Source organism: Chiloscyllium plagiosum, chromosome 23 (genome assembly GCF_004010195.1).
Source record: "Chiloscyllium plagiosum isolate BGI_BamShark_2017 chromosome 23, ASM401019v2, whole genome shotgun sequence".
NCBI classification, from domain to species: Eukaryota; Metazoa; Chordata; class Chondrichthyes; order Orectolobiformes; family Hemiscylliidae; genus Chiloscyllium; species Chiloscyllium plagiosum.
Window position 1 is genome coordinate 35,963,044 of NC_057732.1, and position 20,306 is coordinate 35,983,349.

The window sequence follows — 20,306 nt, forward strand, 5'->3', positions numbered from 1 at the left end:
CCTGTCCATCTCCAGAGTCCTCTGCTTTGGAACTGACCCTTTAATTTATCTGGCCCCTCTTCATTCTTCCAACCAAAATGCAGCACTTCACATCATAGACATGTGAGCAAAGCTGAGCCCATATGATCAATGGGGCAGTGGTGGCATGAATATGACATCAGTTAACAGGTGGAAAGCAATGAATAGCAATAAACTATTGTTTTGCATACTGGGAGGAGGTATATCATGGTGACCACTGGGGTTAGTATTAGGACCACTGCTCTTTTTAATATTGACTAAATTTCAACATCTATTGGAAGATAGGACACCATTTTGCATTTGTTTTGCACGAAGTTTGAAATTTATAACATGAGTAAGCATTGATGATAGGAGCAGACCTCCGAGCCTTGGAACTGCTACAATGGGCAGGCAAATGGCACATGAAATCGAATGGGGAGAGGTGCAAAGTGATCAATTTTGTCAGGAAGAGTGAAAAAAAGGAAAGATCATCCGTATGGTAATATATTAAGGAGGATACATAAATAGAGTGCACAAAAGCAAGGCATATATGGGAAACATTCACTCGGCCTGAGCTAATATATTGTTTTCATTTATGGGCACTACACTTTCCAAAGCATGTTAAAGGGTCTGGTATGGTGTAAGAGGAGGGTGACTAGAATACTCAATGAAAGACTGAGGTATGCAGAAAGGTGAGCAAAGCTGGGAACATTCTCTGAATAAAGATGTTCAAAGATAAGGAACATTCTGAGTCAACAAAATGAGAAGCTGTTTCCACGGGCAACAATTTGTTAACCAAAGAACAGACTTAAATCAATTGGCAAAAGGAGCCAAAAATTTAGATTTTTTATAACCCAGCAAGATGCTACCATTGGGAGAGCACTGCCAAAATGATAATGGAGAAAGATTCAGTATTACATTTCAAAAGAGAAGTAGATAAATATTTAAAGGAGAGAAATTTCAGAGCTATGGGCAAACAGGAGGAAAATGGATCAAATCCAATCACACCTTCAGAGAAGTGGGATGAGTCTGATGGCCGAAATGGCCTCCTACCATGCTGCAATATCTTACATTTTTAAGTCTACGTGATTGGCTGTATGTGAGAGAACACATACATGTGTCTATGTGTTTATATATATTTATGTGCACTTTTTGACTGTACATTGGTTCCTTTTCTGGCAATGCCTCAAGTTTAAAATTTTTGTACTTTTCATATCAGTCCATGACCTTGCACCCCCCCACTATTTATAACCTCCTGTAGTTTGACAACCCTCAGGAGGATGTGATTGCACCGGCAGAGGAAATTCACCAGGAATTTGCCTGGAATGGAGCCATTTAGCAATGGGGTGCTACAGTGGCTCAGTAGTTAGCACTGCTACCTCACAGCACTAGGGACCCAGGTTCGATTCCAGCCTTGGGTGACTCTCTGTGTGGAGTTTGTACGTTCTCTCCATGTCTGTGTGGGTTTCCTCCGGGTGCTCGGGTTTCCTCCCACGATCCAAAGATGTGCAGGTTATATGGATTGGCCATACTAAATTGCCCATAGTGTTCAGGGATGAGTAGGTTAGGTGCATTAGTAAATGTTGAGTAATAAGCTAGAAGTATGGGTCTGGGTGGGTTACTCTTTGGAGGGTTGGTTTGGACTTGTTGGGCCGAAGGGCCTGTTTCCACACTATGGGGATTCTATGAACGGCTGGATAGGCTCAGTTTGTTTTCTTTAGAGAGGAGAAGGCGGAGAGGGGTACCTGTCAGAGGTGTATGAGATTATAAGAGGTTTAGGCAGTGTGGATAGAAAGCTTCTATTCCTCTTGGTTAAAGGGCCAAGAATAAAAGGGCATCATTTTAAAGTGAAGGGCAGGAAGTTCAGAGTGGATTTGAGGAGAAATTGTGTCACCCAGAGGGGAAATCAGGAATGCACAGCCTGGAATTGGATTCATGGCTACAGACCATGTGCTGGAAAATGGCATTCATGTGGTTAGGCACAGACCCAATGGACCAGAGCCACTTCTGTGCTGTCTGACTCTATCTCTGTGTTCCTTTAATTCTACCTACTTGAGTATCCTCTGATTTTGGCTACTCCTCTACTTGCAACTGTGGAGGAGCCAAGCTCAGGAAACCCCTTTCTCTTTCAATGGTGCTTCATGGTACCACCAGCTTTGACCAAGCCTTTGGTCTGCTGTCCTGATGCCTGCTTTGTGTTAGGCTATTCGCTTTTGTGAAGCACCTTGGGACATGCCATCGTGCTTGGAAACTACAGAGGATGTTGAGCGTATGAATATGTATGAATCTCGCCCGCCTCGTGTGTATATCTGAGCTTTTACACGTGTAATGAGAGTGTGTATGTAAATGAATGTTTGCGAGTGTGAACGTGTTGCTGTGAGCGTTATGTGTGTAAAACAAAGTCTTTTTACATTTGTGAAAAATCTGTGATCAGTGTGAACTTGAGGATGATCAAGTGTCCCGAAGTGTGGGCGTACGTGTACGGTGTGTGCACATTTGTGAATTTGTGTGAGAATGCGTAGGTGTGAGTGCATGTCTGTGTTTGAGTGTGAGTGTCAGCGTGTGTGTGTGTGCGCGGGTTTCCAAGAGGTTTTGACTGTGGGTTTTTTTTTCCCTCTCTCTGTCTCCCCCCAGTGATGTGATGTCGATGGTTAGTGCACAGAGCATGCCTCTCAGTCCGACAGCCAGGAAACATGAGGAGGAGCAGCAGCAGCAGAACACTTGCAACTGCAGCGAGGGTGAAGAGGAGGAGAGTTTCAGCAGAGAGGACACCATCTACCACACCATCAGGACGAGTACAGCAGCTAAAACCGGACATCAAATGGACAACCCCGCGCCCAGCACTGTGGTCATTCGTATTGGGGTCCCTGACCTGGAGCAGACGGTCAGTAATGTGCGATTTCGATGTGTAATTTTCCCTGCAATTGACAGATGCAGTTACCTTCTCCGGCGAAGGGGTGGGTCTGACACTGCACTTGCTACATAAAGTAGCGTTCAGGTTTGTTCTGCATGTATTGAACTGGGAAGCCAGAGTTTAACCCTTAGCTTGCTGGATTTGTCTTTCAACAGTGGGCAGCAGGTATATAAAACACCCGTGGTGTACCCAGAGATTGCAAGCTCCGAAAAATGCTGTCCTGGTATTGTGATTAATCCATCATTTTGTGTGTTTCGATAGGGAAAGTGGGATGCTCTTTGAAAAAGAGTCACTTTGCTACTCACTAGTTTGCCCGCAGTCGTAGTTTCAAGGCTTTCCTGTTAACTGTAGGTTGAACTGTGACAGTAGACGTCCCTTCTTTACCAAACTGTGTGTTAACTAGTGCGTTGGGTCGCTCTGAGTTCGTAATTCCCCGGTTGGGTAACCTGTATACACGTGATGTGACATCAGTGGGAGAATGTTACAAGCTTGGATGTAGCAAGGCCAGTATAAGGTAGGCATGGGATTGCAATATACACGCTAATTAATACATAGCACCCTGGTCTTCATCTTACAGTGAACTGTATTTCATGTCACCAGAGTTAAATGTTTAATTCTGTGCACACACCATTGTTCTTGGTTTACTAGGACTGACCTGCAAGATTAAACCCACCAATCCCCATATGCTACCTATTTGTAAAGTATTCATCCTCGCTCCCCAGTTTGCCCTCTCGTTCTGGCACAAGAGGGGTTGACAGTGAGCCGAAGTGTCTTTCTTTTCCCACCAAGGACATGACTTCAGTTTGGCCGTGCAGAGCCAAATATTTAATTCTGGGGAGGTAGGAGCAGTAGGATATTGTATTCTTCCTGATTTATTTTTCATAGTAATCTGGTTTTGTGTCCCAGCCAAAATTTGCAAGCCTTTGATGCCCTGTACACACACACATCCCAATTGCTCTCCTATCGGGCTTTCTGTTTTTCACCCTCTGACTTGACACAAAATACCATCTCTGTGACATTTCCAGGGAAAGTCACTGAGCTATAAAGTGGTTGGATACCTGGACAAGGCACAAAGAGCTTGAAGAACATCCAAACTTCTCCTGCCCCTGCTGTAACTTGCAGCATCAGCCCTGTGCTCCCTGACATTGATTGACTCCCTGTTCAAAATTCTCATTGTTGTCTTAATGCCTTCATGAGCCCTCCCCATATCACTCATTTGCTCCAAGCCTCTGAGATGCTTGCATCCCTCCAATTCTGATCTCTCGCTTCCTAAAACATCTGCCTTCTTTTAAGATACTCTTCGGACCGCTTGCCTGACCTTAAGAGGTTCAGTGTAAAATTTTGGCTGATTTTGATCTTGTGTATGCCTCAAGAGGTTTTATTATATAAATATTGTGTTGACATGAGTGCACATGTAGTGAGCTTTTTGTTGGTTATTTTTACCATTTGACACAAAATACCAGGGGAAGTCACTGAGCCATAAAGTGTTTGAATGAAACAGAGAGTCAAAAAGTGTGGTGCTGATGAAGAGCTTATGCTCGAAACGTCGATTCTCCTGCCCTTCGGATGCTGCCTGACCAGCTGTACATTTCTAGCACCACAACTTTTGACTCTGATCTCCAGCATCTGCAGTCCTCACTTTCTCCAATGCACAGAGGTTGAAGGAACAGTGAAAGAGACAGAATAGCATGAAGACTATTCCAGAGCCTGGGAACTAAGACCTCTTCCCCCACACAATGTTCCCATTCATGAGACATAGAAGCTTCTAGAGTATTCTTCCATGATTCATTCCCACCATTGGGTCTGCATACATGCCACACTCTTGAAATGACAACGGTCACCTCTTCACAGGGCATGGATTCCAGACACAGTAAGGGCCTACATATTACGAATTGCAGAACTGACTGATGGCATTGTGTATATTTCTGGTGTGATGTGCTCAGGCAGCTCCTGGGGTTATGGTCCTGATGCATTGATACAGCACATGTGTTATGGACCAGGCCAGACCCCCTCAAAACATTTCAAGAAGGAAGTCAAACCCTAACTTTCCTAGTTGTTTTGGGTAGGTGTATAGTGGGTATTCCAGGAGTGATGCAGCTGGTTAAAAACCTCTCAGTTTTAAATAATTTATTTACAGAGTACCGAATGAAACACAAACAAAAGAGAACAGAATACAGGATAACTTAATCTATCCAAAAAACCCAACAGACTATCCCAACTTAATGATGCTGCTCCAAATTCCTGCAACAATCTCCATAAACACACCTTGGCAAAAAAGGTAAAATCAAACACCGAGTCTTATAGGAGGGAGGGAGAGAGAGAGAGAGAGAGATGGCAGAGAGATTTAGGATGGAACACCTTCCATGGAGCTGTCTTTTTTGGATTCCCAACTAACACCTGACCAGCGCCTCTGAACAACCAGACTGCTAAAGACCAAACCAGACCAGAGTCATAGAGACATAGAGTCATAGAGATGTACAGCACGGAAATGGACCCATCGGTCCAACCCGTCCATGCCGACCAGATATCCCAACCCAATTTAGTCCCACCTGCCAGCATCCGTCCCATATCCCTCCAAACCCTTCCTATTCATATACCCATCCAGATGCCTTTTAAATGTTGCAATTGTACAAGCCTTCACCACTTCCTCTGGCAGCTCATTCCATACACATACCACCTTCTGTATGAAAAGGTTGCCCCTTAGGTCTCTTTTATATCTTTCCTCTCTCACCTTAAACCTATGCCCTCTAGTTCTGGACTCCCCCAAGCCAGGGAAGAGACTTTGTCTATTTATCCTATCCATGCCACTCATGATTTAATAAACCTCTATAAGGCCACCCCTCAGCTTCCGATGCTCCAGGGAAAACAGCCCTAGCCTGTTCAGCCTCTCCCTGTAGCTCAAATCGTCCAACCCTGGCAACATCCTTGTAAATTTTTTCTGAACCCTTTCAAGTTTCACAACATCCTTCCGATAGGAAGGAGATCACAGTTGCACGCGATATTCCAAAAGTGGCCTAACCAATGTCCTGTACAGCTGCAACATGATCTCCCAAGCCCTATACTTAACACCCTGACCACTAAAGGAAAGCATATCAAATGCCTTCTTCACTATCCTATCTAGCTGCGACTCCACTTTTAAGGAGCTCCAAGGTCTCTTTGTTCAGCAACACTCCCTAGGACCTTACCATTAAGTTAAGTCCTGCCAAGATTTGCTTTCCCAAAATGCAGCACCTCACATTTATCTGAATTAAACTCCATCTGCCACTCTTCAGCGCATTGGCCCATCTGATCAAGATCCTGTTGTACTCTGAGGTAACCTTCTTTGCTGTCCACTACACCTTCAATTTTGGTGTCACCTGCAAACTTACTAATTACACCTCTTATGCTCACATCCAAATCATTTATATAAATGATGAAAAGTAGTGGCCCCAGCACCGATCCTTGTGGCACTCCACTGGTCACAGGCCTCCAGCCTGAAAAACAACCCTCCACTACCACCCTCTGTCTTCTACCTTTGAGCCAGTTCTACATCCAAATGGCTAATTCTCCCTGTATTCCATGAGATCTAGCCTTGCTTACCTGTCTCCTATGGGAACCTTGTCAAACACCTTACTGAAGTTTATGTAGATCGTGTCCACCCCTCTGCCCTCATCAATCCTCCTTGTTACTTCTTCAAAAAAACTCTATCAGGTTTGTGAGACATGATTTCCCACGCACAAAGCCATGTTGACTATCCCTAATCAGCCCTTGCTTTTCCAAATACATGTACATCCTGTTCCTCAGGATTCCCTCTAACAACTTGCCCACCACCGAGGTCAGGTTCACTGGTTTATAGTTCCCTGGCTTGTCCTTCCCACCCTTCTTAAACACTGGCATCACGTAGCCAACCTCCAGTCTTCCGGCACCTCACCTGTGACTGTCAATGATACAAATATCTTAGCAAGGAGCCCAGCAATCACTTCCCTAGCTTGAAAAGCTGAGCTGGGAAAACTGGCCACTCCCCTTCCATTGTACAAGTGTTTGTTTAAAAACTTAAAAGCCTCTTCAAGTCGATTAATGCAGACATTTCAGAATCTATGTTTTTATGACCCCTCTGAAAAAAGAAACCAAGGATAACCTACTGTTGTTGAAGGAGCAGCATTGTCACACTTGTCACAAGGCAGGCAAATGTGATGCAAATGGTTTATGTGGAGAGTAACCACTGTTACAGACAACTTTGGCCAATTCTGTGTATTGTATATCAGTACTGTGGATTGAATCATCAGGTGTTAATAACTGCAAAGTATCAAATTTCTACAGCCCTAGTCATCAGTTCAATTAATCACAGTTTGTAACAAGTCTCCTCGCTCAATAAGTCTGTGGTTTGATTAAAAAAATGGATACCCCCTACCCTCTGAGTTCAAATCCTCTTCAAGAAAGAAAGGATAATCATCTTCTGTGCCCAGAATTATATTCAAAAGCCAAAAGACAAATTCTGTAGGAATTGGGAGAAAATAGTAGAGTGGCGCAGTCGAAGTGGCCAACTGTGATTCGTGTAGTGACGTTTGATGGGACAGTGTGAAGGGACCATTACACTGTATTGAACTGTGATCTATTTGATTCTCGATATTCTCAACATACAACGTAGATGAAGCTAACACATACTTTACAAGCACTGGAATGTTTGAGGGAACAATATGTTCACATGTATGGAGCTATATTCTATATCTGACTCATTATTTATGCCTTTAATTCTAGACTTGACTTTGTGAATGCTGGCCCAGTATCTTCCATCTTTCATAAACATGACTTTGACCAAAACTCTCCTGTCCATATCTTAGTGTGCATTAGTTCAGTTCACCCTTAATCCCCATTCTGACTTGCTAACTTATGTTGGCTCTTTGTCCATTAAGGTATCAATTTTAAAATTTTCATTGTTTGTTTTAAATAACTAGAAAATGGTCGGATCGGTGCTATGGACACTGGTAGTTTTGTGATACATCACCTAGGTGACCATTCTTCTGCCAAAGATGTTGCTAAACCTTTGAACAGTGGAAGGCATCACAACAAAGTCATGTTTTTACATGATGTGCAGGGCCACTGAACATTTAAACATATAAGTGTAGGTATCGAAACATATTCCTAATTACTTTAGGCAGTATTTAAGCAATATTTAAACTAGCTTGCCTGGAGAGATGTAAAGAATAATTTTATAAAGGTCATTTTCTAGTGCATTTCAGCTTTATTAAGTTGAAATTAATTACTTGCTGTCATGGGATGTGACCCATTGTCAAGAATTATAACCACACATTGACTGCATCGTGCAATTCACTTACACCCTGCGCCACCAGGGGGAGCCTCTTGTTGGTATTAATGATCCAAGGTATGACATCAGATGTGCTGACTCATGGGTATCCATGGAGATCCCTCATGCATTGTAGTGGATTCACTTCTTTAAACAAAATGATTTTGAAGCTGAGATTGTTTCAGGATGACAGCCTCACTTCTATGTGTCCTTGATTTGAATGCTGAGAGCTATTGTGGAGGAGGCTCCATTTTACCTAGTTCACGATGAATGAAGCTGGGAATCACAAAACCTGAAAAACTTGCAAATGACACATACGGTTCAGATTTTGTCTTGTACACTTTTAAATGGTACTCCAGTATATCCATTTCCAAGTGTTACTGTCTCCTTAAACTGGGCCAATGATTTACACACAGATGTCCCACACATTCCATAAGAAGTATCACTGTTAGTTGTCCCAATATATAGTGCTCGCTAGATGTCTGTCAATAGCTTCAGTTGTGCATTGGGTCTTAATCACATTCCTGAAGAAGGGCTGATGCCCGAAACGTCGATTCTCCTGTTCCCTAGATGCTGCCTGACCTGCTGCGCTTCTCCAGCAACACATTTCCATCTCTGATCTCCAGCATCTGCAGACCTCATTTTCTCTTCTTAATCACATTCATCAATTAGCCTCTCTTTTCTACTTCACAGTTATCAGAACTTCTAATCAAATAAAAGTGGGGAAGGGATCACTGTTACATAAAAGCAAAATGCTGCAGATGTTGAAAATTTGAAATCAGCAGGAAAAACTCAACAGGCTTGGTAGCATCTGTGGAGAGAGAAACAATTATTATTTTGGATCTACTCCAACTCTTCTTTGGAACTGAAAGGAGCTGTAAAATTATGGTTTTTATACAGTACAAGAGGGGGAGGAGGAACAAGTGGAACAGATTGTGAGGTTATCGAGAGCAAAAGAAAAACGCAACATTAATGGTGGTAAAGAACATAGAACATTACAGTGCAGTACAGGCCCTTTGGCCCTCGATGTTGTGTCTACCAGAAGAGAGATAGAGATGTAAAGTAGGTGTAAATGGCAGCTGTGAAAGGGAGAAAATGGGTCTGCTGTACTGAGAGCGAAGCCAATAAGACATTCTGGAGGAGGGTGGGAGGATGTAAGAAAAATAGAGCACAATGGTCATGCTCTGAAGATGTACAACTTAACATCAATTCCTAGAAGCATCTAAGTAGAAAATTGGATGGTGTTCCTCCAGTTCACATTGAACTTTTTTAGAACACTAGTTGGATCCAGGACGAAATGTTAGCAAGGAGGTTTATTGAAATGGCAAACAAATAGAAGGTCAGGGTTATTCCTATGGACAGAATGAAGGTATTCCACAAAATGGTCACCCAGCCTCAGTTTGGTCTTATCATTGTAAAGGAAGCTGCATTGTGAGCAGCAAATACAATAAACTAGATTGAAAGAAGTACAAGTAAAATGTTGCTTTGCCTGGAAAGTGTGTTTTGGGGCCTTGAAAAGTGACAAGAGTGGAGATGAAATGCAACACCTTCTGGGATTGCACAGGACAGTGCTATGGTGGAATGAGGAAGTATTAAGACTGATGGAAGAGTGGACCAAGTTGTAATGGAGGGGACTGTTCCTGTGGAGTGCTGTTAGTGAAAGTGAGGGAGAGATATCTTCATAGGCATCTCTGAAACTTCGGCTCAATCAGAAATATAATTAAGCACTAGTGAATCCTTTAAATGTCGTAATGAGCTAAATTCAGTGTCATTGTTATTACATATTTCAACAAACTCGCAGTCAGCTCATAGACTTCAAACTATAACCACTGTTCCACTGTGAGCATAAGGCCAGGCACTTTCTGCTCAGCAAGATCCCAGGAACAACTGTGAATTCCACACGTGGCCAATTTGTTTTTCAATGAGGAAGGAATGTCAGTCAGGCAATCTGAAGACTCCACTAATGCTCCAATATCCAGATGGATATTAAAAAAAATCTATCTGAACAGATGGATGGGCACTCAACCTAACATTTCATTCAAAAGATGTCACATCTGACTGACAGTGAAGTAATCCCCCACTACTACAGTTGGAGTGATGGCTTGGATGAAATGCATTAAGAAGCAGAGTGGATAGTTTGGCAGAGAAGGAAGGAGTGCCAACAATGGAGCCAAGCAGGCACTGGCACAATGTCATAAGCAAATCAGAGCGTGAGGCCTAGTGTGGCTGTGAAGAGTGATTCAATGACACATTATGGGAACTGCAGTCAGAGACCACAGGAGTTTCCATTCGGGTGAATGACTTTCATTAAATGTGACTGGTATTTAAAGACTGCAGTAAAATAAAAATTAAGATATAAATAAAAATGACACATTTATTTAATGCATGCATACTGCACTGTAACTAACACAGAAAGGCCAGAAGAATACTTACAGTTTGAAAATTCAGCAGTGTATGATTTGGGAATCTCTGATGTGATTCCCATTTGTGTGCTTTATCTGAAATTTTCAGCTTTCCCGTTCCCCTCATTTCACTGGTTTTATCGGAACGCACTGGAAGCCTGAACCTGATATACAATCTTGGCTGTACGCTGTGCTGCATTACCAAAGCTTCCTAAGCTTCAGTGAGTTCATGGGTTGGATGTACAGTCAGAGAGACTCCGTGGAGGAAAGTAGCCAACACCTATTTACCTATCCAACCCAGATCCTGGCAAATGAGGTGCTGTGCCTGGTGTCGTCATACATGGTACCCCCAATTAGAATGGAGCTTTCAGCAGTTCTTGTTCCCATGCATCTGCTCTCATTCATTAAAACCTATTTTCATGACCAAACCTTTTGTATAACATAATATCTCCTGTAATAATTTGTTGTAAAATACCCTTGGTAAGTACTGTGGAATGTTTGTTTCAATAAATATGCTACATAAATTTTAAGTTTGTTGTATTCCAAGAACAGACATTACCATGGGCAATTTTCTCAGGTCCTAGTGGCAGTGAGACCTATTCCAGTTATCACGAGAAAGCCTCAAGGCAAAGTGAAAAAGCACTTCAGCGCCACTGCTCAGTGCCAGAAAGGGTTTAGGACCCTTGATAAACTTTCCTACAAGTTTTATTTGTCTGTCCTAAAGTGATGAGTTTGTGCCGTAGGTTGGAAGTAGCAGAAATCCTGAAGGTTTTACAAATCAACATATTGAAAACTATTATTAAATTTAATAGAAGACACAAAGATTTCCATTTGGGGACCCTGCAACCTTCAGGATTCAAGATTGATTTCAAGATTGATTTCACCGCCTTCCATGTGTTTTGCCCACCCCAACACCCCAGGCCCTGTCTTGACATGAGTTGCTTTCAGCACAGCACCCATTCAGAGACCATATTTTTAGCTTTTCTTCAATGGGCTTGCCATTGTCCATCCCTTTGTCTCCCTAATTGTCTTCCTTCCTCTCTTGACGCTATCTCCACCAAAAGTGCTTATACCTCGCAACCACCACCACCCACCAACCCCCCCCACCCCCCCAACTCCACAGCGTCGATAACGCTTTTTCCTAGTTCTGCAAAGGTTACTGGACTTGAAATGTTACTTCTGCTTCCTCTCCATAATCCTGACCGACCTGCTGAATTTGTTTTAAAATGTACTCCTCCTTTGCGACCCCCCCTCCCCCTCCCCCGAGCATTCCACCACTGATTGTTTGGTACATTCTTTCATGTTCAGTTCCCAACCCAGTCAGGGAGGTGCAACTGTTTCACATTCCACACCACTGTCCAAAACAATCCAGCTGAAACCAGAACTACCTGTGAGGTGTTGCTAGAGCTGTTAAACCCAGAAATACTGCAAACCTGGCAGGTTTGCTCAATGGAAATGTTGTGCTGTTCAGATTCAACTTTGTACATGCAGCAAGTACAGAGATTTTTACAGTGCTGCTGTCTCCCATAGACCAATGGTGTCTTCTCATTGTCACCCACATGACACATTATTAGTTCAGTGAATTACATGAAGAAACCATCTTAACTCCTAACACAATATTGACTGTTTGAAACCAGGGTTTCAGAAATAATAATGTGCAGTAGTCAACACTGAAGGAGTCTGGTAATTACAATGAGCATTAGTGAGTGCTGGCCTTGGATAGCATGGGTTAATATAACTGAAAGGTCCCACTACACTGTGAAGAGAATGTATGGCACAGGTTAGATACAGGGTAAAGCCCTCCTCCATTTGGCTTCAGTTACATGGTTTAATCCAACAATGTCATTTACATATCTCATCTCTGCCATTTCTTTGACCCTTTTGAGAAAAGTCACCAATTTAGTGGCCGAATGGGATCAGTTTTATGAATTGGGCTTAGAGAACTCAGATCCGGTTGGAAATTGCTCCAGCCTCATCTGCAGTGGACACAGGAAATGGAATATATAGCCTAGAATCTTACGATATTGACAGCCAGATATCCCAGTGCAATCATAAATGTGCAAGTTAATTACCAACGGAGACTCTCTGAGCTGGAAGACTGAGGGAGAATTCATAGTTCCATCTGTTGTTTTGAATAAATAATTGCTCCACTCAAGGTGAGAGTTTTCTGGGAACTAGGTCCTCACTTTAAGGTGAACCACTCCTTCATCCAGTGTAATTTTGACCAATTGACCATCAGCTGGAGCAGTAAGGGGTGGGATTTCGGTCCATATGCACTAATGCTGGGCAATGTCTGTATCAGCTGAGAGCATATTAATTCACTTCAGTTGGTGACACACTTGCCTCTGACTTGGAAGGTTCAAGATTTGAGTCCCAAAACAGAGATGTGTACATAATTCAGATTGTCTGGATGAGAAATGAAATCCAGGTCATGATTTTGAATACTTTGACTGGATGTTCAAGATCCCATGACAATACTTGAACAAGCATAAGCTGTTCCAGTGGCCTAGAAAACATTCCTTTGTCATTTAACTTTATTATAAAAATGACAAATTGGTCATTCACCTCATGTTTGTTTGAATCTGTGCTCTGCATGCAGTGGTTGCCACTTTACTTGCATTATAGCAATTACTGTACGACAAAATAATTCAAGCTTTTCGAAGCTTCCTGAGATGTGTCTGAGATATGTGTGAGTGATAAAAAGCAATTCTTTCTTGCCATTGATTTTCTTCCAAGAAAAAAAATGATTTGACTTCTGTATCACTGGAGAGCATTTGCCAGTTTTATTGGGGTCCTGTAGCAGACCTTGAATCATACTGAGATCTTGTCAAGTGTTGGGGGTTGAGGTGGTGAGTGTGGACGGTGAAATTTGGGTTAGAAGATGCACCGTAGCATTCTATTCTGCAACAAGATGAATAACACACAGAGTGCAATGCTTCAGGGTATTGCAGAAAGGCAACCTCTGTACTGTGACTTTTCTTCTATGAAATGTCAAAGCTTTGTTAATCTGTACCCACTCACCTCAGCAAAAAAATCAATGAGTTTTAGGAGATGGAAAGATAGATGATATTTACCAAAGATGGTTGGAACATTCCAGACTAAAGATGTGATTTGATAAGATAAATATTTGCAGGAAGCAGCAGGTGAAAGGGAATAATTCACTTGTGTCTGTTGTGATATGGCCTGGTATATGTCTCAGTATTGACTCCTGTAAATGTACAGCACATAATGGGTAAGAGGGACCAATTTAGTCTTGTCTGGTGTTGTTGTTATGGTCCATTTGTGCCTTTGTGTTAACTCTTGTTTATGGACAGATTACAGCAAGTAAAAGGTAACAATCTAAGAACTGGGCATGGGTTGAAGGAATGACAGGGCTATGAAATTATGCAATCTGAGTGAGACACCCTTTGTCTCTGATGTTTGGGTTTGTGATTAATATTCTGGCTTCCCTAAGTAATATTTCACATTCATTGTTGTGTTGTGAATTGATTCTACTGAGCCTCCAAAATTAATTTTAACTCCGCATGCAACTATTTAGCTCCATTTAAAGGCATCACTCCCTCCTCTTGACATCTTCCTTTGCAAGATAAAAAATGCAACATGTGCCCTTTAATCTCCACCCTTCCCATGGTCCCTTGGCCCCCAAACATGCCATTCATGTGATACAGCAATTTCTTTTACCTTTCACTATCGCGTACTCTTCATGTTCAAGAAACAATGGCCTGTCTTTTAATTAGGAACCCTGCACCCTTCAGACTCGACATTTGAGTTTGTCAATCTCAGATTAGAACCTCTACCCTCATTTTTCAGACAGCAGAATTTATTTTTTCCAATTCTGAGGGGAGTTTGTTGTCTTGAGCCATTAACTCTGGCTTTCATTCCACACAAGGGCCTCACCCATTGAGTACTTCTTGCATTGTTTGATATTTCTTCCCTCCCCTTGCCGGTGTTGCATCTTCAACTCTCTAGAAGCTTCGGCTGCTATTTGGTAACTTGCACCTTCTCTAGTTAGTTTGGTTGTCCCATGTAAACTTGGCTCCTAGTCCTGAATTTCAAATCTTTCTGCAACTTTGACTTTCATTGTAATCTGGCTCCAGCCCTACAACTCTGTGATATCAAGAGATAATGAGGACTGCAGATGCTATTGAGTCAGATTTGAGAGTGTGGTGCTGGGAAAAGCACAGCAGGTCATGCAGCATCTCAGGAGCAAGAGAATCGACATAACCCTTCCTCAGGACTATGAGATATCACTCCATTGTTTAAATTCTGGAGTCCTGTGTATCTTCTGTGTTCTTTATCCCATCATTGTAGGCGATAAATTCAGCAGTCTAGGACCTAAGGGTCCTTCCCAAAGTGCCTCTCACTACTTCTCCTTATTGGAAAGCTCTATAAAACCTGGCTGTTGGTCTGCGCTTTTAGCCGCTTACCCTAATATCTCCTGAAAAGTGCTTTGGTATTCATTTATTCCGATAATGCTTCTGTGAAGTCTTTATCGTGGTGAGTATCCTCAGTATGGTAGCAATTCTGAGGCAAAATAGCCTTTATGTTGCTGTTAAAGCAGCAACCTGTTGCGGATACTGGAAATCTAACAAAAATGAAAAATGCTGAGTATATTCGGCAGGTTTGGAAGCATCTGTGGAGGGAAAAACAGAGTCAATTGGCTGAATGTGGACATGTTAATTTTTAAATCTGGGCAGCTAACTTTCCAGATCTCTAACTGAGAGGTAAGAGTGGCACATCTTCTGCTTTAATCTTCTGGATGGCATCCAATTAACAAGTTTCCTTTGGAATTGCTATCTACTTGAGAATGGGAAGCCGGAAGGTGAATCAGCACAGGCTTATTACAGTGTCTTCAGCACTCACTGTTTCAGCTCAGGTGCTGAGGTGAATGGCACAAAAGAAGGTGGAGTGAAAGGGCTACATAATGAGGCTGAAGGACCCTCCGGCCACTTCTTCATCCCGAGCATGATCTGTGTCTGTCTCAATGAGACACTTCTGTGATGGCTAAGCCTCTGCCATTTTCATTCATTCATCCTACACTGACCTCCCACAATGCAATCACTTCATGTAGCTTGATGTGTTAAGAGGCACTGTGTGGGCCCCATGTCCCATTGGTAACACTCCATTGTCCTGGGAAAATAGCTACTAATTGACTCATTGAAAAGTTTAATTGCGTTACTGTTATTATGGGTGGATTGCCAACATTACACGCAAACCACCACTGGGAAAAGTGGGAGGAATGAAGAATATGTTGGAGAATGAGACAACTCCCAATCTTCCAGATATTCTCAGATGCTCCCCTCTGAAACATCTGCAATGGTATGGGAAAATTCTGCCCAGCATTTCAGGTCTGCAACCCTCTGTTAGGATGTTTCAACAACTGGTCATTGATTTAAATCTTTGGGCAAGATTTAGACCATATGACATAGGAGCAGAAATTAGGCCACTCGACTCATTGAGCCTGCTCTACTTTTCAATCATGGCTGATGGGTTTTTCAACCCCATTTTTCCATTTTTTCCTTGTAATCTTTGATCCCCTTGGCAATCATGAACTAATTTATCTATGTTTTAGACATACTCAATGACCTGACCTCCACAGCCTTCTGTGACAATGAATTCATAGTTTGATCCCAGATCTGTTCAAAATGAGCAGATATGAAATGGAAGACCATTGGGGTACAATACAGTAGTTGACATTGACAAATATTTTGCTAAGGAGGTGTTGGGAGAACAAAATTGACCAGGTATCCTGCTGCTATTCACTACCCAGTGACGTCTACATTCTTAGCTAAAATTGGGGGAAGACAGAATTTACTGCTGGGCCTGTTATGACCAAATGGTTAACTGTCGGTCAACATTTGGACCCAAGCATGAAAACAGAGACTTTGGGTGAGATAATAAAAGCAGACAGGTGTCTGTGGAACTACAGCCCAGTAAGTGTTCGCCCTGTCAGAAGTCGAGCACTAAACTGGGAAGAGAAAAAGAATGTTGGCACTCGGTCAGGGACTGTGGAAAGGAGGGTAAGGTACAGCTGAGGATAAAGTCGACTTTCCTGCAAGCAGTCAGACTTCTGGTTAGACAGGAATCTCCTGTAGCATTCTGAGAATGCCCTTGAGCCAATTGTGTTTCATTACTCTGTGACTAAATCTAAAAACATGAGCTGCCAGATGTCAGGAACCAGGGCCAACTTGATTGAAGACGTATTAGGAATAGCAAGGAGTTTGAATGAGCCTAGAACTATTGCCTGATGGCAGCAGGTTCTCTGGGTCTAAAAATAGCTTTGAATTGATTAGCAGAGCCTATATTTCTGTCTGGCGAACTTGTGGAGTGAATGAAATGCGTATCACTGCCTGAATGCTGATGAGATGGAAGTGGAGGAGAAGCCTAGTAAATGGTCACATATTTGGCCAACTATTTCCAGGGAATTCTCTCCTAGGCTGTGAAATGCAGTATCATCTGTTAACCTATAAATGTCACCTTCATCTGAATAATGTAGTGCAAGTTCAATTAAAGACTGCATGGATTTAGCATGAGGTTTCATTTCTCGGAATCAAACTGCATACATGGAGGAATAAAAGGCTTGGGGGAGATAATATGAAGCTTTAAAGTATTCAAGGCTCTTTGAGTTAAAGCCAAGTAACATGTCACCGTATATACATGTTATCTCTGGGAGGATTTATTTATTTATTATTAATTTAGCAAATACAAATCTCCAAAGCCAAGTACTTTGTCTAATGATTTGCAGAATTTAAGGCAATCAGTCCACTCCTTAATCTGGAGAGGCGGTATTCCCAGGCAATGTGCAGCATTGTTTGCCTATCCATAAATGCATAATGGGTTTGCACTGAGGCCGCATTAGCAGAGGTTGGCTTTGCAGGGCTCCTGACTTATATCCTAAATCTATTCAGCAAAGACCACTGTTGCTGTTGTAGCACAGAGCCGACCATTCTATGGATGGGATTTCTCACAAGGAATTCGATGGTGATTTCCCATAATTCCTGTTCTCTGACCCAAAGATATCTGCTGATAGATCTTGCTCAATAATGTTGCGCCACATGGAAAGCAGATTGAACTGATCATCTTCTGGCTGGAAGACGTACTGCGTGGTGAGGCACAGGGTCAGCCCGGGGCTTCAACCTCTTACAAAATATTAAATTTGTTCGGATGAAAGGAGCCTAGGTGTGGTTGCTAAATTTGCTGATGACACAAAGGTTGGCAGGCTGGTGTTTAGAAGGGTAAGAGACAATGTGATTGAACCATGTAAGATCCTGAGGGTGTGGATAGGATGTTACCTCTTGTGAGAGGATCTAGAGCTGGGGATCATTTCTTAAAAATAAGGGGTCACTTATTTAAGACTGAAAGTATTTGGAACTCTCTTCCTCAAAGGGTGGTAGAAGCACAGTCTCTTTGAATAATTATAAGGCAGTGATGGACAGGTTCTTGACAAGCAAGGGATTGGAAAGTTAATGGGGGTAGACAGAAATATGGAATAATCAGATTAGCTATGATCTTGTTGAATGGAGCTGCAAGCTCAGGGACCGAATGGCCAATTCCTGCTCCCAATTCATTTGTACTCATTGTCAGTATCATGCATTGGCAAGTGAGATGCTGCATGGGCTGTTTCAACAAACTTGTGGATCTTTGACACTTGGAAGAGTGGAGATATGACATTTACAAACTAGGAAACCAGGAGAGCAGATGGTTCCAGTTATGATGTATATTAATGTATTCAGTTGAGTGCCAACAAGATTTATGTACACAATTATCATTGCAGAGCGATGTACTGTACTCTGCTACAGAGTTTGATAGGGTAAGGGCTGAGGTCCTAAGTTAAGGTAGCAGTACCTCATTTATTCCCAGCAAGTTTGGATAGTAGATTCTTTTTGATTTTGACATTTGTGTCAGTTTTCTTCAGGTGTTCCCAAATGGACAACGTCCTCTCTACAGTCCTTCCCAAGATTGTTAGGTTCTGATCATGAATTAGCCACTGTGTGTTCATGTGCCATGTCCTTGGTGCTAGTGCAGCATTGTCATCCTCCAAAACAACATGATAAACATCTCCAGAAAGTCATGAGGAATACCTCTGGAACATTATGGCCAACACAGCTCAGGATTCTTGAGTTTATAATCATTGAACATTGACGTTTGCGGGGAATATATCTTACTTAAAGAATATCATTGTTTGATAGATGATGAAGCACTCCCACTGACACAGGACCTGAAAAAGAAGAACTGTACAGTCATCTGAAATTTAGTAGCCCCTACTGGAATATATCTGATACCCAAGAAACAGATGACAATCTACCTCTTGGTTATGCACCTCCTGCTTGACTGCAGTCATCATCAACCTTAACCTGGTAATTAACCCCAAGATTGTCCCGGGTTTCAACCTTCCAGGGAAAATCCTGACAACTCTCAAGCACTTGACAACGGGCCAAGAAAGCTGAGGAATAGATCAAGGTGTGACTGTGGCAGTGCAGTACAAAACATAGCCCACACACTGAACTTGGCCTGAGGGATCTGATCTTTCATTTATAACGTGTCAGCTGATGCTGTTGAATAGATTGTTTAACACAACATTGAACTATGTGGTTTCCCAGCCACACAAAACAAAATCCTCTAACTCATGTATGAACCCGAGTAGGCCATTTCTACCACTCATGACCTGGACCACCAGATAGTTTGATTGTGGCTGGCCTATAACTCAACATGATTGATTGCATGTAAGGTACCTACTGACAATAGGTCATCAGCCTGATGTATTCATTGCTTTTTTTCTCTTTGCAGATGCTGCCTTGCCTGAGTATTCCCCGCAATTTCTGTTTTTATTGCAGGTTTCCAGAATCTGCAAATGTTGGTATTCTATTTACCTGACTTTGATTGTCTTTATTTGCTTCTCTGCTATGTTCAACCACTTCCTTGCTCCTACATCATTTCTTATAATGCTTTGTCCTCTCAATCTCTGTGCAATCGCTTCAAGAACACAAAGGTTTGATGAATGACCCATGCTTCCTTATTTTCAAAGTTCAAAATCTTCATGCACTTTTCATTGAACTGTAGGCATTTCCAGCTAAGGAAGAGGCCATTGTAATTATGCTGGCTCCTTGTTGGAATATATCAAACCCAACCATTGCTCAACTCTTATTTATTCTTCCCCTTAAAATATGTTTCCACCTCAACCAATCCCTGTGACAAAACATTCCATATTCCAACAATTCTTTTAGCACAGCACTGCTGCATCACGTACAAAACTTTCAGAGTTAAAAATGGGATAACTCTGCATATTCTCATTTGCATCTGTCAGAAATGACATCAGCAAAACTGACAAAAGATGGTGAATCAGCCTCCCTGAATACGCATGAAAAGATGAGGCCAGGCAGGCTAATGTTTGACTGTTACCCATTTTGTGCTTTAGTTAAAAAAACAATTTTGCCATCTCTGTTGATATCTTTCCAATGTTGTCTTGGGTTCTATCTTTGTCTTTGCCAGTCTTCCTCCACTTCTCCACCTAATCATTCACATCTAAATTCTCTGGCTCTCTCCATATTGGAGGGGGATTAAATAGTTGGATAGTGATAAGTAAGAGAGCACTTGGGCTATGGAAGAGCAGGTAGGACAATTGAATAGCTAGAAGGTTCTCACTTCCTCATTCTTTGCTTCTGCTTGTATTTGTCTCTCTCTCTCTCTCTTCTTGTATTAGTCTTTTTAA

General features: G+C 42.2%; 1 protein-coding gene across 2 annotated transcripts in view; it reads left to right on the forward strand.

Moving 5' to 3' along the window:
• shank3a (SH3 and multiple ankyrin repeat domains 3a) overlaps positions 1–20,306 on the forward strand; it is a 1,030,755-nt gene that overhangs the window by 214,758 nt on the left and 795,691 nt on the right. For both annotated transcript variants that reach the window (XM_043713933.1, XM_043713934.1), the window contains exon 3: positions 2,632–2,881. In XM_043713933.1, coding sequence (XP_043569868.1) covers positions 2,639–2,881 — 243 coding nt within the window. In that variant the 5' untranslated portion in view covers positions 2,632–2,638. The remainder of the gene's footprint in view (positions 1–2,631; positions 2,882–20,306) is intronic.